Consider the following 24,409-nt stretch of genomic DNA (forward strand, 5'->3'; position numbering starts at 1 on the left):
ATGCTGATATTTGATTCAGTTTGATATAATTCAACTTTTCTATCATCTTGTAAACTGATGGCAGCTTTTACACATTGCAGGTGGACTGCACCATGAACTTGGCAATGTACTTACGTGTTTTTTTAATAATGTTCCATAGACGAAGGACTTTATCAACGCCGAGCTTTTAGCAAAACTGTACTCCTCAGAGGACCAAAACACCTTGATGAAGGAGTCGCCAGAGCAGGCTCAAAGGCGTGATGAAACACTGCGTACGTACAATGCTATCAGAGAAGCACTGAATATTATTGGTGATATCAACACAAATACAATAACGGTTCCTTTGCCTCCTCCCGTGGATGATTCCTGGCTACATTCAGGGTGCAGGTATGAATGCAGAAGTGACTGTTGAAGTTATCATCTATTCTACCTTTTATTCTTTAGAGAACTGTTTTGAATCAACTGAATGTTTGTTTCACAGAGAAATCATGGTTACACCCATGATTTCCAATTCCCATAGTTAGAACTGAGGTCACTATAGCCTTCACCACTACCTCAAAACTAAGGCCTGCTGCACTTACAGATATGCTATTGCCAGGTTTTAAAATGATACTTTTTGCATTGTTGACCTGAATTTATGCTTGTCACTCACGTTTTATTTCTTATGCCACAGAACTCTTATTTGGGTAACCATGCCCACCCCACCATATGACTTGCTGATCTTTTTCTCACACTTATTTGGGTTGTTTGGATTTTCACCTCCTAGCCCAGAAATATTTTAACCTTTTCCGTAAAAGTAGTCTGAGTTTCCCACTAAACCAAAATCCTCTCTTCACCACCATCCTTCCAGCCATGGATGGACAACTTCAATATTTCTCCTCCTGTCTGAAACTCAAAATCATCCTATTTCCGTAGCTATGAATCGCAGATATGTACCTCCCAGCTGGGAGGGCAGCCTGTGCTCTCAGTCAGAGCAATTAGCAATTTGAAGTGAGCACAACGATAAATTTCTGTTTTAATAATTGCAAATATAAATCAGCATAGAAACATAGAATTTACAGTGCAGAAGGAGGCCATTCGGCCCATCGAGTCTGCATCGGCCCTTGGAAAGAGCACCCTATCCTATCCCCGTAACCCAGTAACCCCACCCAACCCTTTTGGACACTAAGGACAATTTAGTAAATCCGATCCACCTAACCTGCACATCTTTGGACTGTGGAAGAAAAGCGGAGCACCCAGAGGAAACCCACGCAGGAACAGGGAGAATTTGCTGACTCCGCACAGACAGTGACTCAAGCCAGGAATCGAACCTGGGACCCTGGAGCTGTGAAGCACATGTGTTAACCACTGTGCTACCATGCTGCACGTGGAAGATAAAGTCTTCCTTTTTAATAGAAGACAGATCTCTGATTCAACACAATGAATTCATCCAAACTCAGAAATAATTCACAAAAAAAACACCCTTCCCACTTCGATAACTCAAACAAGTCTCTTGAATACTTTTCTAACTTACATGTATACCCTTGATCAGGTGTCTTCCTTAGTGTAATGTCTTGTGTAGGGGCTTGTCTTGTGTAATGTGTAGGGGCTTTTCACAGTAACTTCATTGAAGCCTACTCGTGACAATAACGATTTTCATTTTCATTTCATTACTCCTAGAAGTTCAGTAACCAAAGAAGTCCACACAAATTATTCTTATGGGGTGTGGGGGCAGTTAGCTTAACTGGCTAGAGCAGCTAGCATGTGGATCAGATTAACTGTAACCGCAAGGGACTCAATCTCCCCTGTTCTGGCTGAGGTCGACATGGAGCCTGCCTTCTCACCCCGGCCCATTGTACAAAATCACAGAATTTTGCCATAGTTCAGTGAACTATGGGGTCACAAAACGTCCTTGGCCAGTAGGATTACTGGCTTTTTGTATATATATAAAGAGCAAGAGGGGAGCCAGGGAGAGGGTTGGCCCACTCAAGGACAGGGGAGGGAATCTATGCGTGGAGCCAGAGGAAATGGGTGTGATATTAAATGAGTACTTTGTGTTAGTATTCACCAAATAAAAGGACTTAATGGATGATGAGTCTGGGAAAGGGTGTATAGATAGTTTGTGTCACGTTAAGATCAAAAAGGAGGAATGGGGGGTCTTGAAAAACATTAAGCTAGACAAGTCCCAGGGCATGATGGGATATATGCAAAAATAGTGAGAGAGGCAAGGGAAGACATTTCTGGGCCTTGAGAGCAAACTTTGTATCCTCACTGCCACAGGGCATGTACCAGAGGATTGGAGAATAGCCAGTGTTTTCCTTTGTTTAAAAAGGGTAGCAAGGATCATCCAGGTATTTACAAGCCTTACGTCAGTGGTAGGGAAATTATTGGAGAGGATTCTTCGAGACAGGATTTATTGCCACTTGGAAATAAGTGGATGTATTAGCGAGAGGCAACATGGTTTTGTGAAGGGGAGGTCGTGTCTTGCTAACTTGTGCAGGTTTTCGAGGAAGTGACGGAGATGATTGATGAGGGTCGGGCACTGGATATTATCTACATGGACTTCAGTAAGGCCTTTGGAAAGGTCCCGCATGGCAGACTGGTAGAGAAGGTGAAGTTGCACTGAATCAGAGGTGAGCTGGCAATATGGATCCAGAACTGGCTCGGTCATAGAAGACAGAGGGTAGCAGTAGAAGGGTGCGTTTCTGAATGGAGGGCTGTGACTAGTGGCATTCCTCAGGGATCAATGCTGGGACCTTTGCTGTTTGAAATATATATAAAGGGTTTGAGGAAAATGCAACTGGTCTGATTAGTAAGTTTGCAGACGACACTAAGGTTGGTAAAATTGCAGATAGTGATGAGGACCGTCAGAGGATACAGCAGGATATAGATCGGTTGGAGACTTGGGCGGAGAGATGGCAAATGGAATTTAATCCAGACAAATGTGAGGTAATGCATTTTGGAAGGTCTAATACAGGTGGGAGATATACAGTAAATGGCAGAACCTTAAGAGTATTAATAGGCAGAGGGATCTGGGTGTACAGGTACATCGGCCATTGAAAGTGGCAACGCAGGTGGAGAAGGTAGTCAAGAAGGCATACGGCATGCTTGCTTTTATTGGCTGAGGCATTGAGTTTAATAATTGGCAAGTCATGATGCAGTTTTATAGAACCTTAGTTAGGCCACACTTGGAGTATAGTGTTCAATTCTGGTCGCCACACTACCAGAAAGATGTGGAGGCTTTGGAGAGGGTACTGAAAAGATTTACCAGGACGTTGCCTGATATGGAGGGCATTAGCTATGAGGAGAGGTTGGAAAAACTTGGTTTGTTCTGACTGAAATGACGGACGTTGAGTGGCAACCTGATAGAAGTCTACAAGATTATGAGGGGCATGGACAGATTTTTAATTGAAATGGGCAGCATTGTCATTGCAGGCTTGATGGGCCATGGGGCCTGTTCCTCTGCTGTAAATTTCTTTATTCTTTGAACATTCACCAAGGACCTGCTTCCAGACAGCAAACTGAAGAATCAAAGTATCCTACAATGCAGAAGGAAGCCGATTTGGCTTATTGAGTCTGCACCGACCCTCTGAAAGGCCACCCTATCAAGACCCACATCCCCACCTATTCCTGTAACCCCCACCTAACCATTAGACACTTAAGGGGCAATTTAGCATGGCTAATCCACCTAACCTGCACATCAGGGGAGGAAGCCGGAGCACTTGGAGGAAACCCACACAGACACAGGGACAATATACAAACTCCACACAGAGTCACCCAAGGTTGGACTTGAACCTGCATCCCTGGCACTGTGAAGCAGCAGTACATTGTGCCACCCCAGAAGAAGAAAGAGAGACAGTCTACTTATAACCTTCCATCCTGTCCAAACGATAAATGTATTCATTCTTTATAAATGTGTCAGCTGATTCAATGTTTTAGTTGGGATCAGTTCTTAATGGCCATTGCTCTGAGGGACATGGGTATTCCTTCTAATCTCTTGCGTTCCTTGAGGCTTAATTTGTACATCCGCATTCCAGCTCTGTCCTCTCATTACATGTCAAGTAACCACAATTTTAAAAACATGGCTAATATCGCTCCTCAAACTATTTTTGTCAAATTCGATTAATTTTGGTTCCAAACTTGGATGTCCTTGGTTTCGGAATCAAGCATGTTACTCTTTTCTTAATCCTGCACAACATATCAATGTTCTTTTGGAAAATCCCCTGAAAATTTTACAGGAACAAATGTTTTGGTTCTTCTGGCAATTCAGTCGTGATCACTGAAATATAAATATTCCGTATCTCAGGCAGTGCTGTTCAGTTTTGTTCTGGCTGAAATCCTGGCTCAATACATGATATTTGCCTCCCTAAGTGGAATTTTGCAACCCTTACTCTATCCAACTGCTTTATTGACCTTAAATAGTCTCTAAATATTTTAATCACCATCTGTTTTTCCCTGCAAGAACTTTCTGCTGTTTTTTTAAAACTAAATAAAAAGACTACAATATATAAGGAATCTATGAACAAAGGAAGTATTTTATTAGAAAAAAAATCATGTCACTCATTTTTTTTAACGTTCCGATTTTGTTTTTAAAAAGCTATAGCCCAATCCTGTTATGTATTTGATGGCATATTTGGAGGCTATAAAATTGTCTTGAAGGTGGCTTTTATAGAAATTGATATTTAAAATCTTTGTAGTTATTTATTTATTTATTTTTCCTAATGTTTTCCAGTCCCTTGTCCATTACCAACCACTTTATGGACAGCTAAAGCTTAGATGATCAGAGGGTTAAAGTTCCCTGTAATATACATCAGCACAGGGCTGAAAAGAATTCCCAGCTGCACTTGTACCACTGTTCTGTTTTCCATCCTTATGGTGTGTATGAATGGGACTGTTGATTTAGTTTTGTGTTGTGGGCCCATAGCTAAAAAGGAATTGTTTTGAGACTGCCCAAGCTCTTCACTCAGAACTATTGCAACCGTCAGGAAGAAGGTCTTTTGCATCAATTTGGGCACAATACAGAACCCCAGAGGTGAAAGCTTACCTGCTTGCCTTTCAATCTGTCCTGATTTGTTATCATTTTCAAATGTAACGCAGTGTAAAGAAATAAGAGTTACATAACTGTTATCTTTGACATATCTTTGAAGAACAACTCTAAATAAACTTAATGTATCGCAGAACTCCACCTCCAAGTCCTGTGACTCAACACTGGCAACCCATATTTGGTCATCCACCAGGCAGACCACCTGGACGCGGGTCTATCTCATCCGTTCCAACAACAGGAGCCCCTCCCATTCCATCTCGTCCAGCCACTCGCCCTGTCCTCTATATTTCCAGCAATGCTGACTTACTTGGATGTCCCCCGCAGATCCCTTCAAGACCCACACGTGGCCCCAACGTCCCAAGGTAACTAGCTGCATTTGATCTCCAACCTCTGATTAACAATTATGCACTTGGCTTTCTTTGCCTTAAATCAATTTTGCAGTAATTGACTCATCAGTTTTACCATAGTATGAAGTTGTTTTGGTTTATTTAGTTAACTGCAGCAGAACCAGAAAATCAGGTGAGAAATAAAGTGATAGGCTCCTTTACCCTCACAGTTCCTTGATATAAGTGTGCTGTTTAGGAGGAGAAATACATACATTATTTCATTTATTCCTGAAGTGTTGGGGGTAAATTCAAAAATGACCGCGGGACTTAACACTTTTTTAAAAAGTATTTTTATTCAACAAGAAAACTTCACCTTTTCTGGGGTCAGAAACTCCAGCAGGTCCCCCCCGCCACACCGAGGCACAGGGTGGAGGAGCTGACCTTCACCCCAACGAGACCCGCCTATGAGTGATCAGCGAGGCAAAAGTTAAAACATCTGCCCCACACCCGCCTGCAACTCAGACCAATCCAACACCCCAAATATAGCTTCTGGGGGAATGGGCTCCATGCCCATATATAAATGGTGTTGGGCAAACAGACCAGCAGGCATTGAAACAAGAATAGGAATCGTGGCAAAGCATTCATCTTTACTGCCTGCACTGGCCCGCCAACGACAGAAGGAGATTGTCCCATCTCAGCAAATCAGCCTTCACTCTCCCCGCCAAGCTAGAGAAGTTAAACCTCCGAAGCCCTGCCCAATCCTGGGCTACCTGCACCCTCAAATACCAAAAATGAGACTCCACCAGGCAAAATGAGCCGGGCGGGTGTAGCAACAAGGTCAGAAAATATTGCGATAAGAACAAAGTTGTGTTTCACAGCAACTTAAAAGCCTGAATTGATCGTCCCCTACTCTTTTGTTGGCTGTTCAACATGAGGAACATCATTGTAATAGATTAGCATATCATTATCGGGCACATAGGCCGGAATCACACTCCCAAGTTAAACAGTGTGTCCACAGTGGTGTGATGTCACAGCGGCGAGAAGCATCATTGGTCTCAGAAGGCATGCATCTGCTGCGCAGTTCTCCCAGAGGAGCTCCGAAGTTAACGCAGCACTCAGGGGGAAAGGGTCATGCCTGGGAGTGCCAGGGTAATGCCACAGTGCTGCCAAGTGATGCCAACTTGATGTCAGTGTGGTGCCACGGAGGTGCCAGGGGTGTGCCAAGTGGTGAACTTGGATGAAGACTGTTCCCTAATCTGCACGCTGTGCACTGGAGAGATCTTTGAAAATGGTGCCTGGATCATCGATTCGCTGAGTTGATGACAGGGAGGGCAGATCAGATACAACGTGGCACCCCTGCCTTCTGCCTTTTTCTTCGAAGTCCCGCTTTACATGGTGGAAAAAGCCGTCAGTGGCCTCAATGCTAATGTTCCCGGCCGGCATTGGTCTTTGCTGATATTGGAGAAACCGCACCCAAGATTTTCTGACAACACACTGAAGGTCAATTTAGAGCACCCAGTTATTTTCTTTTTCCAATTAAGAAGCAATTTAGCATGGCCAATCTTCCTACCCTGTACATCTTTGGGTTGTGGGGGTGAATGGGCACGCTCAGACATGGAAATAAATGAGTGACTGCCTGTATGCAAAGGTGGACAGGAAATCTACCAGACACCATGAGTAGAATTAGCAATAAAGGTTAATGCCAAGGGTGTAGCTTGACGAACATGGATGTGTTGCATTACAGGAAGATCTGACTCTAGTTGCCATGTGACTTCAATCATCAAATGCGCCATCTGCCTCATTCTCTGCTCAGTTCACTAAAATCCATCATTCTACTAACAACAATCCCTATCACCCAATACAAAAGTTTCAATTCATATGCTTTAACCCATTCACACACACTTCATAATTTGCAGCCCATAACTCACAGTTTGCACGTATTGGCAGCTATTCAGGCAAGACAGCCACATTATCCAAATGTACTGTAGGACACTCGTTGAAACCCCTTTGAATGTGGCAGGAGGCAGCAGGAAATAACAGGAGGGGGACGACTGCATTTTTCGAATTCAGTCATGAAATGTGGTTGGTGCTAGGGAGGCCAACATTTATCAGCCAACTCTAATTAGCTTTGACAAAGGGTCAAGTGGACTCGAAACGTTAGTGATGAGACCATCAATTCACGCGACACGTGGTTAGAAGTGAACAGTGGTTTTAATCGTCTTACAACAGAGCCTGCCTGTGACAAGATGAACTCCAGATGAACTGGCAGGCAGGCTCTCAGCATCAACCTTTATACTTCCGGTTAGGGGGAGGAGCTGTGGGTGGAGCCCAGTACAAACTCCCGTACACTCCTAGTGCATCTCCCCCAAGCGCAACTGCTTATGTGCCGAGCTTACAGAGACATAGTACAACATGTGTAATACAGTGTGAATTACGCTACTGTGATTCACCACATTCACCCCCTGTAAAAAAAAATCAAGTCCGGCGGGGATGGTGGCTTACAGATTGAGTCTGTCCGGTGGCCGAGTTGTCCGCTGTGATCGGCGGAGCACCGAGGTTGCAGCCCTTTCTGGTGGCTGGATGAGCACCGTCGGTTGGGGTACGATGGCGGACTCCGGGGGCGATTCCGCCCGAGCTTCGTACCCGTCTGGTTCGACTGGGGACTGGCGGCGCTGGGAGCTAGCTGGCACGGGCGCGCGAAAAAAATGTAACAAACTGGTAGGTGCGGGGTGGAGGGGGGGCGAGTGGGTGGGATGTAATGTGAGGGGTACCTCGGCGGTGGTAGTGGGGGGGTTGGATCCTGCAGGTGCTAGGTCCCGGAGGGATACAGTGTCCTGACGGCCGTCAAGGAACTCTACGAAGGCGTACTGGGGGTTTGAATGCAGTAGGAGCACTTTCTTTACGAATGGGTCAGTTTCGTGCGCCCTGACGTGCTTCCAGAGGAGTACTGGGCCCGGTGTCTTCAACCATGCCGGGAGCAAAACCCCCGTGGTAGTGCCCCTGGAAAAAATAAAGAGCCGCTCGTGAGGTGTCTGGTTGGTAGCGGTACACAAGAGGGACCTAATAGCGTGGAGCGCGTCGGGGAGGACTTCTTGCCAATGGGAGCTAGGGAGATTCCTGGACCGGAGGGTCAGTAGGACGGTCTTCCAGACCGTCGCATTCTCCCTCTCCACCTGCCCGTTCCCCCTGGGGTTGTAGCTGGTAGTCCTGCTCAAGGCGATGCCCTTGCCGAGCAGGTACTGACGCAGCTCGTCGCTCATAAAGGAAGAACCCCGGTCGCTGTGTACGTAGCTGGGGAAACCAAACAGGGTGAAGATACTATGCAGGGCCCTAATGACTGTGTGGGAGGTCATATCGGGGCACGGAATAGCAAAGGGAAAACGGGAGAACTCGTCTATGACGTTCAGGAAGTACACATTCCTGTTAGTCAAGGGGAGTGGCCCTTTGAAATCGATAGAGAGGCGTTCAAAGGGCCTAGAAGCCTAGACCAGGTGGGCCCTGTCTGGTCTGTAGAAGTGCGGTTTGCACTCCGCGCAGATCGGGCAATCCCTGGTGATGGCTTTTACCTCCTCGGTGGAGAAAGGCAGATTTTGGGCTTTAATGTAGTGGGTGAGCCGGGTGACCCCGGGTGGCAGAGGTCATTGTGGATGGCTTTTAAGCGGTCGCTCTGTGCGCTGGCACACATCCCGTGGGACAGGGCACCTGGGGGCTCGTTGAGCTTCCCCGGTCGATACATAATATAGTATTTGTAGGTGGAGAGTTCGATCCTCCACCTCAGAATTTTGTCATTTTTAATTTTGCCCCTTTGCGAGTTGTCAAACATGAAGGCAACCGATCTTTGGTCGGTGATGAGGGTGAACCTTTTACCTGCGAGGTAGTGCCTCCAGTGACGAATAGCCTCCACAATGGCTTATGCTTCCTTTTTGACTGAGGAGTGTCGAAGTTCCGAAGCGGAGAGGGTTCGGGAGAAAAATGCGACTGGTCTCCCTGCCTGATTTAGTGTGGCTGCAAGAGCTACCTCTAAGGCATCGCTCTCAACCTGGAAAGGGACGGATTCATCCACTGCCCGCATGGCAGCCTTGGTGATGTCCTCCTTGATGCAGTTGAAGGCCTGGTGAGTCTCAGCTGACAGGGGAAATAGTGTGGCCTTAAAGAGTGGGCGGGCTTTGTCCGCATATTGAGGGACCCACTGGGCATAATACGAAAAGAATCCCAAGCACCGTTTGAGGGCCTTAGGACAATGAGGGAGAGGGAGTTCTAAGAGGGGGCGCATACGGTCCGGGTCGGGACCCAGGACTTCGTTTTCCACGACATAAGAACATAAGAACTAGGAGCAGGAGTAGGCCATCTGGCCCCTCAAGCCTGCTCCGCCATTCAATTAGATCATGGCTGATCTTTTGTGGACTCAGCTCCACTTTCCGGCCCGAACACCATAACCCTTAATCCCTTTATTCTTCAAAAAACTATCTATCTTTACCTTAAAAACATGTAATGAAGGAGCCTCAACTGCTTCACTGGGCAAGGAATTCCATAGATTCACAACCCTTTGGGTGAAGAAGTTCCTCCTAAACTCAGTCCTAAATCTACTTCCCCTTATTTTGAGGCTATGCCCCCTAGTTCTGCTGTCACCCGCCAGTGGAAACAACCTGCCCGCATCTATCCTATCTATTCCCTTCATAATTTTAAATGTTTCTATAAGATCCCCCCTCATCCTTCTAAATTCCAACGAGTACAGTCCCAGTCTACTCAACCTCGCCTCATAATCCAACCCCTTCAGCTCTGGGATTAACCTAGTGAATCTCCTCTGCACACCCTCCAGTGCCAGTACATCCTTTCTCAAGTAAGGAGACCAAAACTGAACACAATACTCCAGGTGTGGCCGCACTAACACCTTATACAATTGCAACATAACCTCCCTAGTCTTAAACTCCATCCCTCTAGCAATGAAGGACAAAATTCCATTTGCCTTCTTAATCACCTGTTGCACTTGTAAACCAACCTTCTGTGACTCATGCACTAGCACACCCAAGTCTCTCTGAACAGCGGCATGCTTTAATATTTTATCGTTTAAATAATAATCCCGTTTGCTGTTATTCCTACCAAAATGGATAACCTCACATTTGTCAACATTGTATTCCATCTGCCAGACCCGAGCCCATTCACTTAACCTATCCAAATCCCTCTGCAGACTTCCAGTATCCTCTGCACTTTTCGCTTTACCACTCATCTTAGTGTCATCTGCAAACTTGGACACATTGCCCTTGGTCCCCAACTCCAAATCATCAATGTAAATTGTGAACAATTGTGGGCCCAACACGGATCCCTGAGGGACACCACTAGCTACTGATTGCCAACCAGAGAAACACCCATTTATCCCAACTCTTTGCTTTCTATTAATTAACCAATCCTCTATCCATGCTACTACTTTACCCTTAATGCCATGCATCTTTATCTTAGCCGAGGCTGGCTACTCTGGTTGTGAGGAAAACGCATTTCTCCTTGTTGCATGTGAGGTTAAGCTTCTGGACCATCTGGAGAACTCGGTTGAGGTTGGCATCGTGGTCCTGCTGGTCATAGCCGCAGATGGTGACGTTATCCAAGTACGGAAACGTGGCCCGCAGTCCGTACTGGTCCACCATTCGGTCCATTGCTCGTTGGAACACCGAAACCCCATTCGTGACGCCAAAGGCGACCCGGAGGAAGTGGAAGAGGCGGCCATCGGCCTCAAACGCCGTGAAGTGGCGGTCCTCCGGGCAAATTGGGAGTTGGTGGTATGCAGACTTCAGATCCACCGTGGACAATATCCGATACTGGCCGATCTGATTCACCATGTCTGCAATCCTGGGGAGGGTGTACGCGTCGAGGAGCATAAACCGATTAATAGTCTGACTATAGTCTATGACCATGCGGAATTTTTCCCCGGTCTTAACGACCATCACCTGAGCTCCCCAGGGACTGTTACTGGCCTCTATGATCCCCTCACGTAAAAGCCTCCGGACCTCGGATCGAATGAACACCCTGTCCTGTAGGCTACGGGTTTACAGTCCGGAGTGAGGTTGGCAAAGAGAGGAGGGAGGGAGATTCGCAGCGTGGCTAGGCTGCAGATAGTGAGTGGGGGTAGGGGTCCGCCGAAGCTGAGGGTGAGACTCTTGAGATTGCATTGAAAGTCGAGTCCCAATAAGAGTGGGGCGCAGAGTTCGGGCAGGACGTATAGTTGGAAATTAGAGTAGCTAGAGCCTTGGATTGTTAGAGTTGCGACGGTGCGCCCTTGGATATGGACAGAGTGGGAACCCGAAGCGAGGGAGATAGTTTGCCGTGCAGGGAAAACGGGGAGCGAACAGTGTCTTATCAGATCTGGGTGTACGAAGCTCTCAGTGCTCCCGGAGTCGAAAAGGCACGGTGTACTGTACCCGTTGATTTGGACCGTCGTCATCGAGTTGTGGAGATGCTTTGGGCGCGATTGGTCCAGTGTGACTGTGTTGAGTTGCGGGTAGTCGGCGGTTCGGTCGGCTGCGCTGGGATGGCCCCGCGATGAGTGCCCGCTGAGGTCGCAGTCTTCAATCGAGTTTTCTGAGTGTGGAGAGGATGGGGCCCAAGATGGATCGCACGTGGCGGACGGCGAGGATGATGGCGTCCAAGATGGTGGCCCCCATGAGTCGCCCATGGTGGACCGCATGCTGGGGGTCCCCCAAGATGGCGGCCCCCATGGATCGCACGTGGCGGGTGGGGGCGGAGTCGGGGCATAGGCCGCTGCGTTCACGGGCCTGCAAGTGCGGAGGGCGATTAATTTGTGCCGCTGGAGGTTTAGGGGCTGGATCCTTCCTTGCTAGGCACACTCTGGCGTAGTGGCCTTTTCGCCCGCAGGTGCTGCAGGTCGCGTTGCGGGCCGGGCAGTGCTGCCGCGGGTGCTGGGGCTGGCCACAAAAGTGGCAGGCTGGGGTAGCATGGTGGCTGATTGGCTGCGCGGCGCAGGCCTGGGGGAGTCGCTGGTCGGGGGCCCATGACAGGGTCGCGCAGTCGGCAGGAAACGAGGTGAGGCTACGAAATGAGACCTCCATAGTTGTAGCGAGTTCAACAGTATATTCTAAATTTAGGGCCCCCTTCTCCAGCAGTCGCTGGCGCACGTAATTCGATCTTAGGCCTGCAACAACGACATCGCAAACAGCAAGTTCTCTATGTTCTGCAGCAGTTACAGCCTGATAATTACAGTCCCGGGATAAGGCTTTTAAGTCTCTGAGGAATTCTTCTAGCGATTCTGTAGGGCGCTGGCGGCGAGTTGTAAAAACGTGGCGCGTGTAGACCTCATTGATAGGCCTCACGTACATTCTATCGAGTAGGGTCAGGGCCTCTGTATATGAGCCGGTACAGTTTAGCTGAGTATATATAAGAAGGCTCACCCTCACGTGCAATAGACTGAGTTTCTGCTCCTTCATTGTTTCTGTGGTGCTTGCTTCAGCCAGGTAGGCCTTAAAACATCGGAGCCAATGCGAAAAGATTTCTTTCGCCTCTGCATCCTGCGGGTCGAGTTCCAGTCAATTAGGCTTAAGGGCTGATTCCATGGTCATTCCTTACTGTTTCTTAAGACGATTAAATTGATGAGACCATCAAGTCATGCGACACGTGGTTAGAAGTGAACAGTGGTTTTAATCGTCTTGCAAAAGAGCCTGCCTGTGACAAGATGAACTCCAGATGAACTGGCAGGCAGGCTCTCAGCATCAACCTTTATACTTCCGGTTAGGGGGAGGAGCTGTGGATGGAGCCAAGAGTGGAGCCCAGTACAAACTCCCGTACACTTCGAGTGCATCTCCCCCTAGTGGCAGAGCAGTGCAACTGCTCGTGTGCCGAGCTTACAGAGACATAGTACAACATGTGTAATACAGTGTGAATTATGCTACTGTGATTCACCACAGTTAGCTATTTTCTCTCCCTACAGATGCTGCCAGACCTGCTGAGATTTTCCAGCATTTTCTCTTTTGGCTTCAGATTCCAGCATCCGCAGTAAGTTGCTTTTATCTAATTAATTTTGAGGTCATGATGGCAACCACCTCCTTGAAATGCTGCAATCCACTTGATGAAGGTATTCCCGCAGAGCTTTCAGCAACAAGTCCCAGAATATTGACCAAGTGACGATGAAAAAATGATGATCTACTTCAGAGTCTGCATGTTGTAAATTTTTGAAGGGAATGTGCAGCTAGTGGTGCTGCCCTTATACTTATCGTTGGTAAAGGTCACAGGTTTGTGAAGTGTTCCTGAGGCCCCCTGTAGAGAGGACAGTGCGTCCATGGCCAATGTAAGTGTTAAAAGGATTGGTGATTTGGGGTGTCTGCATACCAAATGCTCCTCTCTTGTCTTCCCACAATTCTTCTGACTTGCAATCTGCAGATGATGTCTGCCTGCCCTCCTCACTTTCTCCTCTCCCGTCATCACAAGCCAACCCTTATCCTGTTTTAATTTCAGACACCCAAGATCTGGAACCTTCCCAGTGAAAGGGGAAATAGAACAAAAGCAGTGAAAAGGGAAACCGTCACTTGATCTAATAGTCATAGTCTCCAGCTCAGAGACTGATACTCCGGGGCAGTATGGTGGCACAGTGGTTAGCACTGCTGCCTCACGGCACTGAGGTCCCAGGTTCGATCTCCGTGTGGAGTTTGCACATTCTCCCCGTGTTTGCGTGGATTTCGCCCCCACTACCCAAAGATGCGCAGACTAGGTGAATTGGCCACATTAAATTGCCCCTTAATTGGAAAGAATTAGTTGGTACTCTAAATTTACTTTAAAAGAAAGAGACTGATACTCCATGTAGTTTAGAGACTACGACGTAGGAGGGATCTGCTATGGTGAGACAGCAAATAGAAGTGTTCAGGTGCCAGGACAGGGGAAGGAATTACCCAGGTGCCAGCTCGCTGGAGGAAGAGATCATACAGTAGGTGTGCTGCGGAGGAGCCAGATGAGAACTTTGATAGACTGACTGGGCTACAAAAGTGTACACAAATGAGTGTACACAAACAACTTGTGTGATACATTGGAAAACCTGCGCAAAATGTCAAGGACCATAGAGAAGCCCAGCACCAACTTGGCAGTGGGCATTGTGCAGCAATTGGAGCCCATCCTTCCCAACATGGAAAGGGGTGGCCACCTCCATCATTATATTTGTGGAACCCTTTATGATGCAGCAACTAACGGTTGATGTCACAGCTTCCTTTGCTGCTCAAAATACTTGCATCAAAGGTTTAAGTGTTACAGCGCATTATCAGACTGCTGCCAAGTAAAAATAATAAGTAATAATCTTTATTAGTGTCACAAGTAGGCTTACATTCACATTGCAATTAAGTTACTGTGAAATGCCCCAAGTTGCCACACACTGGTTTGGGTACACTAAGGGAGAATTCAGAATATCCAATTTATCTAATAGCACGTCTTTCAGGATTTGTGGGAGGAAACCGGAGCACCCGGAGGAAAGCCACGCAGACACGGGGAGAACGTGCAGCCTCCGCACAGATAGTGCTGTAGATACTGTTCTGATCCCAGTTGATGTTATAACTGGACAGGGAGATCCCTGGCTCAAAAGACGGTAACTTTAAAAAAAATAAAACATGGAAGATCAGAGTCATGGGACCGTTAAGTAGTTTTAACAACAAGAAAAAAAACATTAATAAAACATGAAAACATCGGACTATGATACAATACAACTTTACTCCCCACTTAACTGAACAATTACACACAGGTTCCAAGATTAACATGGATTTCAAAGTACAGTTTAACGGTCTCATGAACACAAAGTCCTTTTAGCACACAATAATTATAACTGTGCAAACACAGTCTCCACTCTGAACCCCAAGTGAATGTTTGTGGATCTCTCCTCAGAATATCTCCAGACGATTGCCAAGTGAGAGGTTCCAAACTCCACTCCTAAAAACTCACATCTTCCCCCATGATTGTGCTTTCCCTTAGCAGTTTTCATTCCAAGATGCAGACCATGTTTTCCAAATAACACTTTTAAACAAAGCTTCTGCTCCACTTTTAGCACTGAATGCAGTCCAGGATTTTACACAAACCCCTGTAGGATTTATTTGTCTTGACTGCTGTGCAAACTGCTTACAATTTCTTTAACTCTTGATTCACAGATTGTATTAATATGGCATCCGACATTTGATTTACCATTTGAAGCCTGCTGTGCACGTTGAATATGGTTACTGCAAATGTCTCTTTAACTCCGAACACTTTGTTTACTCTTCCTTGAATTCTTCTAAACAGTACCTTGGGCTGTGTTCACTTAACTCCAGTCGTTTAAACATTTTTGTTGTCCCACTTTCCTGGATTTCTGGACTGTAGCTTGCACTTTAGGATGCCTGCCTCTTTGCAGCTCCCATCCTGTCCAGTCTTTGTTCTGGCAGAGTTGAGAGATGTTTATTCCCCTTAATCCTGTCTCCAACTACCCACAGATTCAGCTAAAACTTAAAGCTTCTCTACCTTGCAAGGCTCCAGTTGTTAAGCAGTGTCAGCATATCTCTGCTGGCCTATTTATTCTTCACATTGTAGCCCTCTCTAAGCACAGTGGAAACACAGTTGAAACTTAACCAACCCCCATACATTAAAAACACCTTTGTCCAGTATGAATCTAACTATAAGTTTTACCCTTCCAGCACAGAAACATTAAATTAAACCCAAGTAAAACTATATCTTATTTCTAATGTTTACTAATACACATAAAGCTGCCTTTGTTGTTCCAACAATACCATTGTTCAAAGGGCATACGGGAAATTAACAGCAGTCCATCCGTCTGTTTTCCACCAGACATGTAGGATTACATGAGAGTGGCAGTGGGCCCATGGAACACAAATGTGCTTTTCTCTTTCACAATGACAGTATTCCTATTCCTACTCTCCCCATGCACTTCTTGTGTCAGTTAATTGGCTCAGATTGCTGCGACCCAAGCCAAGATTACGCAGTCTAAATCTGAGCTCTCTACGCCCAAAGCTGCTTGAGATTGTCCTCCAAGGCCATTCGCAGTCTCACTTGAAAATCAGCCTTGCAGCATCGTCTGCATCTAATGGAGAGGTAGCACTTTGGAACACTTGAATAGGCAAAGGCACCAAAGAAATGAAATGAAATGAAAATCGCTTATTGTCACAAGTAGGCTTCAAATGAAGTTACTGTGAAAAGCCCCTAGTTGCCACATTCCAGTGCCTGTTCGGGGAGGCTGTTACGGGAATCGAACCGTGCTGCTGGCTTGCCTTGGTCTGCTTTCAAAGCCAGCAATTTAGCCCAGTGAGCTAAACAGCCCCAGTGCAAAAGGGAAATTAGCCTAATTTTGTATGCATTATGTAACAAGTGAATTTTTAAAATTGGATTAAAGTATGCATTTCTGGTAGTTTTTAATTTTTTCTCCCCAGAGTAGGAAAGACAGTAGAAGCATTGCTTGAAGATCTTAATGTTGTGTTCTGTAATGCTTCTGCTGTGCATATTTGTGTGGGTTTTGGAACAGATTCCTCAGCAGTATCATTAATGGATAACCCTTGTCGTCCAGTAGCTAGCCTTTGGCTTTTATGATGATTCAAATACAGGTGGCACAGAGGAATACCACAGAATGAAGGAATCCTGACTGCTGCCAAGATAATAGGCATTGACCTGCAGGATGCACTGACTGTCGTCACACAGCAGTTGCCCAGTGAGGGAGTGAAATCTCCTACAGTTTATGGCAGAGTTCACATGAAGCACATTTAAAGCAATGTATGCTGCCATGTTATTCATCCTGGGGTAACACGGACTGCAACTAGATGCAGTAAGACTGGAAAACAGACACCAAACTTAGACGTTGGTTCAATACGATTTATTGAACTTCTGTAACAAGGCACACAGCTTGCTGTGGGTTGACACTCCACTAAGTATGCTAACTCTAACTAACTCGACCTGGCTAGCCCTGAGCCACGTGTAGAAGGTGCTAACTAATATATACACCCTGACTGTCACTACAGTTGTCACCAGTGGAAAGAGGCGGTGTAGTGATGCCTTGTGTGTTTTATAGTAAGTTCTGTCTAGTGATTGGTTGTGTTCTGTCCTGTGTGTTGATTGGCTAACCTGGGTGTCAATCACTGCCTGTCTTTACCTCATGATGTGTGTGAGTGCATATTATGACATATGCGAAGCAAGTGGCATCCCGCACCATGGGGAAGACTGCAATTCATGCAAAGCCTTGCCTTCACTCTGCATGTTTTGCAATGGAAAGTGGAATAAGATAAAGGTTTCTGTGGGCATAGAAAGCCTCAATGACCTTCCTCATACACAAGTGTGCTGCAAACTGGGCTATGTTGCTTATATCTTCAGCCTGGAAGAAGTTAGGTGAATAATAGTGAAGAACCGCAGTCAGCCAACCAGTTACAGCTATGCGTGCCCTGCTTTCAGATTGTAGTATAGCCTGCAGCAATTGGCAGATTTCAGGATGACCTCTTTGGTGAAGTGAAGACATCCCAAATATTAGGCATCAAGGTGTCTCAATAAAATTGAAGTAATTGGAAATCAGGGGCAAAACTCAGCACTGGCTCATGTCATGCCTAACTCAAAGGAATATGGTTGTGGTTGTTGGAAGTCAGTCATCTCAGTCCTGGGATATCGCTGCAGGAGTTCCTCAGGATAATGCCCTCGGCCCAACCATTTTCAGCTGCTTCATCAATGATCATCATAAGGGTAGAAGTGCTGATGATTGCATGGTATTCATCCCCATTCAGTGCAGACCGCTTGATTGGTACCCTATCCACCACCTTAAATATTCACTCCTGTATGTACCATCTACCAGATGCACTGCTAGAATTTACCAAGACTCTGCCACAGCACCTTCTATACTTGTGACCTCTACCACTCAGAAGCAGAACAAGCAGGCACATGGGAACACCACTGTCTGCAATTTCCTTCCGAGTCACACGTCACCCTGACTTGGAGATTTATTGCCTTCACTGGGGGGGGGGGGGCTTCCTTCACTGTCACCGGGTGACAGCTCGCTCCCTATAGAAGCACCATCGATGTATCTGCAACACAAGCCTCAAATTATTCAAGAAAATGGCTTATCACCACTTTCTCAAGGGAAATAAATACCCACATCCCAGGAATGAATAAGAAAAATCCTTTTTAATGTCACATTCAGCTGAGGTTCAGACATGGCATTAGCTGAAGTGTAAATTTTGTAAATGGCAGCACAGGCATCAAATCATCATTGCATATTGATTGAGGTCATCAGGTCGCTACATTACCTATTGCTGGCAGTGACTAGGAACGTGCACATAAGCCCCTTCCCCAAGTGGCCTTCCTGTGCACTTCCTATCAGAAATGTGTGCAGACATCTTGAGAACCCCATATTCAATCCTTAAGTGACTATGGGGCCTCGAGGAGCACTCAATTTTGCCTTCTTGGTGTATAGTTTTTTTATCTTAAAATAATCCACGCAAACATTCTTGATCAGGCTGAAACAAAACACATGCAAATATTGGATGAAAGGTCTTCTGATTTTTCTTTCTTAAATGTGGATCAAAAGAATCAGCTGAGGGAAAATGTTTTCAAGATGTTTGTTTCCGGAAAGTTAAGAGTCAAAAAGGGTTGTCTTCTGAGGAAAGGTTTAAAAAATGAATGGTGATTTTCATTGAAACATTCAAGATCCTGAGGGGGCCTGAAAGGGCGACTACTGAGAGGATGTTTTCCCTTGCAAGGAAATCTTGAAATAAGAGACACAGTTTTAAAATAAAGAGTCTCCCGGTGAGACAGAGATGAGGAAGAATTTCTTCTCTGAGGGCCATTAATCTTTGGACTTCTCTTCCACAGAGAGCAGGAGGCTGGGTCATTGAATAAATTAAAGGCTGAGTTACAGATTTTTCATCTACAAGGGAGTTCAGGGTTATGACAAGCGGGAAAGTGGAGTTGAGGCCAATTCACATCAGCCATGATCTTATTGACTGGCAGAGCAAGCTGAAGGGGCCGAATGGCCTGGTCCTATTTTATACATTATGTTCTTTTGTTCAAAACTGTTTTTGGAAGGAACAAGTAAAATCTTTCAAATATTGGAATGGGCTTTGTAAATACTGGCCTTGCCAACAATGCACCTATCCAGAGAATGAATAAATTATTGCAAATATACTCAAACAGTATCATGTCAAAGGATTGTAACGTGCACAGCTCGCTAGACCTTCAGCTCCTGGTATCCTCAGAATCTGCTTCATTCATTTTTATGTGAAACAGAAAGGCATGATACACCCTGTCATTGATGCTGCCTGGTACAGAGGGAAGTGTGCCAAGCAGAGAAAGTATTACACCACTCTGGAGTACATAAAACAGGGTCTAAATTTAAATTCAGAATGGTTATTTGAAATTCTGTGCGTTATTGTTTTGTTAACTGCGATCACACAATTAGCAATTGAGTAGGTTGTGTCTGTACTCATTGGAGTTTAGAAAAATGAAAAGCAACCTTACTGAGACATGCGGGGTTCTCGGGGGGCTTAAGTGGCTAGATTCTGAGAGGCTGTTTTCCCTTGTGAGAAAGTCTAGGACCAGAGGGCATAATCTCAGAGTAAGGGGTCGCCCATTTCAGACAGAGAGGAGCAAGATTTTTTTTTTCTGAAGGTAGTGAATCTGTGGAGCTCTTTACTGCAGAGGGCTGTAGACGCTGAGTCTTTCAGTATGTTCAAGGCTGCGATAGACAGATTTTTAATCAGTAAGGGAATAAAGGGTTTTGGGAATAAGGCAGAAATGGAGTTGAAGATTATCCTATCAGATCAGTCGTGATCTCATTGAATGGCAGAGCAGATTCAATGGACCGAATAGCCTACATCTGTATGTTTTGTAGTCATATGCCGATTTGCGAACTGAAAATGCTAGTTTTAAATTATTTGAGTATTTAGGCACATGCACAAAGGAAGTCAAGTAATGTAATACTGTATGTAGAGTTTCATGCTGATTTTTAAAATTTGATCACTTTTAGAGCAAATAATTCTTTTAAATTCAATTGCGCAAACATTTCATTCACATGGTTGGAAATTATGAATCATGGAAATGTGGTCAATGTAACTTTAAAAAACTAAAAGAAGTCACATTTCATAGTGATTATTTTATAATTACTTGGAGGACTTGGTGATTGAAACTTGGTATTAGAATTTCACTTTTGAGGTCCTCATAACTCTTTAAAATGTTGTTTTTGCAGTATTGCCCAACTACTAAATGCCGCCATTATCTGAGGGTACATGAGGGTAGTGGGTAGCCCTGTGAAGTGGAGTTAATTCAGGAAGTGTTGACCCTGCCTTTGCGAGACCTGCGCTCAGCTGACTCTGACAAACAGCACCCGGTCAGGGCCTGTGCTCAGGGATACAAGCCGCCTTGTTGGGGGTCTAGGGAGATACTATGGCTAAGAGTAATCCCTAACAGAAAATTGGAGTGGAGATTCATACAGAAGTCTTGTGTTGTTTTTGGCATGTTGCGGCAGCTCCTGCAGTCAAACTGGTGCAAAACGTAATGATACGCACGCCTTCGGACACCAAAAGCAAGGCCGAGAGTGAGGTTCTGACACATAGGCAGCTCAAACCCCCCCATATATTCAGCCCAGGCACACGCCATGGAGTGGTCACTCCATTGTCGCTTCACTGCAATTCAAAACAACATGGTAGGCAGCAGTCACGGGTTATAAGCTCAACTTGACTGGCATAGAGAATGGGTGCAATAGGCTGCCTTAGATAGTGGGAGAGATCATTGTGTCCCATCAGATAGTTACCTCTCACCTCAAATCAAGCCGCCTCCAGTAAGTAAGGTGCCGTCTCACCGCAGTCCACCTGTCCAATGGGTGCTTCGAGCTTGGTGTTATTGCCCAATAAGTGGACTGTAACATCACACCAAGCAACATGACAAAGAAAGAAAGGAAGGAAGGTACCACCTCTTCGTTTTGCAAGTTGGAATGTCAGAATCACGTGTCCAACTATGTGTCTCACACAGCTTGATGACTTTCGGAAGACTGCCGTTACCAACAATGAGCTGAATAGGCTTAATGTGGACATTACAGCTCTTCAAGAGACACACCTCCCTTCAAGTGGATATATAAAGTTCATCATCATCAGGGAACTCCTCTCTGCTGATGATGCTGCATTAACATCTCACATGGAGGAGCATCTGCAGAGACTTCTTGACAGGCTTATGACTGCTAGTAAGGAATTCAGTCTCAAGAAAACAAACGTAATGGAGTAGGACGATAGAAATGCTCCATCCATCAACATCGGTGACCACATTTTGGAAGTGGTCCAAGAGTTAAATTACTTGGGCTCAACCATTACCAGCAACCAGCCCCTCAACACAAAAATCAACAGATACTTTGGAAAGGTGTCTGCTGCTTTGTGCAGACTGACCAAGAGGGTTTGGGAAAATGGCATACTCATACGGAATACAAAGGTTCAGGTGTTTCAAGCTTGTTTCCTCAGTATCCTGCTTTTCGGCAGTGAGGGCTTAACAATGTATGCCAGCCAAAAGTGATGTCTCAATGTGTTCCATCTTCCCTGCCTCCGATGAATCCTCAGCATCAGATGGTAGGACCGCATCTGCAACATATAAGTCTTCAAGGTAGCTGACATCCCCAGCATAGACCCCATACTGAGCCAGCAGTGCTTGTGATGGTTTGGATATGTGAGCTGCATGGAGGATGGCAGGAAACCGAAGGATGTATTGTACAGCAAGCTCGCCACCGGCATCAGACCCGCTTGCCATCCATCCTTTTGCTTCAAAGACATCTGCAAACGTGACATGAAGTCCTGTGCCATGGACCACAAGCGTGGCAGCAGGTTGGCAGCGATCTCCAGGGCTGGTGGATAGCATGAAGGAGGGAGTAAAAGGAGGTGAAGAGAAGAGATGCAGCAACTGGCAAGACACTGCAAATAGAGAGCCAGACGCTGCCAAACCGATCAGTGAGCCATTAGCATGTACACATTGTCTCCCGAGACAGGGAGGCCAAGAAAGAGGTCTTGAAATGATAACCCAATTTTTTTATTTAATCATTTTGAGCCTATAACTGTCTACCTAACAGCATTCTGGGAGAAGCTTCATCACACAGGCTGCAGTGATTAAAGAAGGTGCACATCACTATTTTAGGCGTACATGGTGGCATTGTGGTAATGCCACTGGAGTAGTAATCCAGACACCTGGGCTAACGCACTTGGGACATGGGTTCAAATCCCACCTTGGCAGCTGGTGGAATTTGAATTCAATTCGCACAATCTGGAATCGAAAGGTAGTCTCAGTAATGATGACCATGAAACTATTGTTAATTGCCGTAAAAAAAAAATCTGGTTCACTAATATCCTTCAGGGGTGGCAATCTGCCATCCTTACCTGGTCTTGCCTACATGTGATTGCAGACCCAGAGAAATGTGGTCGACTCTTAACTGTCCTCTGAACGAGCTGAGCCAGCTAATCCATTCAAACGCAACTAGGGTTGGGAACCAAAAGCTCACTTTACCAGTGGCACCCACATCCCGTGAAAGAATATATTTAACAGATGAAATATCAACTTAAGCTGTGGCAGACAAAATTTGAAAGCAAATGAAGAAATAATTGGTCTTCTACTTTGGTATCCTGTTATTTAGAACATAGAACATAGAATTCGGCCCTCAATGTTGTGCCGAGCCATGATCACCCTACTCAAACCCACGTATCCACCCTATACCCGTAACCCAACAACCCCCCCCTTAACCTTACTTTTATTAGGACACTACGGGCAATTTAGCATGGCCAATCCACCTAACCCGCACATCTTTGGACTGTGGGAGGAAACCAGAGCACCCGGAGGAAACCCACGCACACAGGGGGAGGACGTGCAGACTCCACACACACAGTGACCCAGCCGGGAACCAAACCTGGGACCCTGGAGCTGTGAAGCATTTATGCTAACCACCATGCTACCCTGCTGCCCCCTTTACCTTGTTATTTTTTAAATTTAGATAAAACCAGTGAGCAAATCCTTCAAATCCTTCAAAATAAAAACATTATAAATCCACATGACCGTGATCCCATGATTCATACTTTGACATCAGATTATGAAAGTCAGTGTGGAACCTTGCACACTTGTAATGCAGAACAAGGCAGCAGCACGGGTTCAATTCCCATACCGGCCTCCCCAAACAGGCGCCGGAATGTGGCGACTAGGGGCTTTTCACAGTAACTTAATTGAAGTATACTTGTTACAATAAGCGATTATTATTATTATCACACGTGCACAAATGCGATCAAAGGCAATGCGGAGAAAGAAGGATTAGGCTATTGAGTTGGATGATCAGCCATGATCGTGATGAATGGGGGAGCAGACACATAGGGCCAAAAGGCCTCCTCCTGCTCCTATCTTCTATGTATCTACGCACACAGGAGGAACTCAAGTAACTGAATTTATCATCACCATTTTCAGTTTGCATATCTCCCATTGATAGTTGTGCGATTGCAATTAATGGTGACAAAAAGATAGTGAATAGAATTTCAAATAAACCTTCTGATTTTAAGTTGAACCAAGTATTTAGTTCCATAAATATGAATTCTAAAATCAGAGTTAAATCCAATTAATCTCTCTTTTAGATTATGGCAGTACTGATTTCAGAATATCAGAGTCATTTCCAATAGATGATAATTCATGCAGCGCCCTGAAACAATTTGGAATATTTTTCGTCTTAGCTTTAACATGATTTGAGCTGTGATTCAGCTTTTGCTTTATGTGTGTGTATCCTTCCCAGCCATGCTTCAATTGAGGTGTGTGCCATTTTGGAGATTTAGCTCCTGCCAAGTTATTAACTCAGATTTGCTTCCCTATTCATAAACAAGGAAATAGAACACTAGAGTTATTCAGTCGTGCTTTTGTTGCGTATAAATCAGACATGTAAGTTAAACATTCAGGTTTCACAATTAGCTAGACTCTGGAAGTACAGTTTTATTTTGCACAAAATATCAGGGCATAAATTCAAGCCTCTTTTAAGTCCTTGCACATTTCTATGGAGCATTTAGTGTAGAAAGCAGTGGTTATGTTGGTGTGCTATCCATATGTTTTTCATAGACATTCCAGTCTGGGCTGTCTTTAGTGATTA

General features: G+C 45.5%; 1 protein-coding gene across 5 annotated transcripts in view; it reads left to right on the forward strand.

Moving 5' to 3' along the window:
- Positions 1-24,409, forward strand: part of dnm3a (dynamin 3a) — a 338,917-nt gene that overhangs the window by 291,644 nt on the left and 22,864 nt on the right. For 3 of the 5 annotated variants that reach the window (XM_038794962.1, XM_038794964.1, XM_038794966.1), the window contains 2 exons: positions 140-366; positions 5,137-5,364. In XM_038794962.1, coding sequence (XP_038650890.1) covers positions 140-366; positions 5,137-5,364 — 455 coding nt within the window. Of the gene's footprint in view, positions 1-139; positions 367-5,136; positions 5,365-13,261; positions 13,298-24,409 lie in introns of those variants that run through there. The other 2 variants (XM_038794963.1, XM_038794965.1) reach the window with 2 other exon arrangements.

The sequence above is a fragment of the Scyliorhinus canicula genome, chromosome 4 (genome assembly GCF_902713615.1).
Source record: "Scyliorhinus canicula chromosome 4, sScyCan1.1, whole genome shotgun sequence".
Taxonomy (NCBI): Eukaryota; Metazoa; Chordata; class Chondrichthyes; order Carcharhiniformes; family Scyliorhinidae; genus Scyliorhinus; species Scyliorhinus canicula.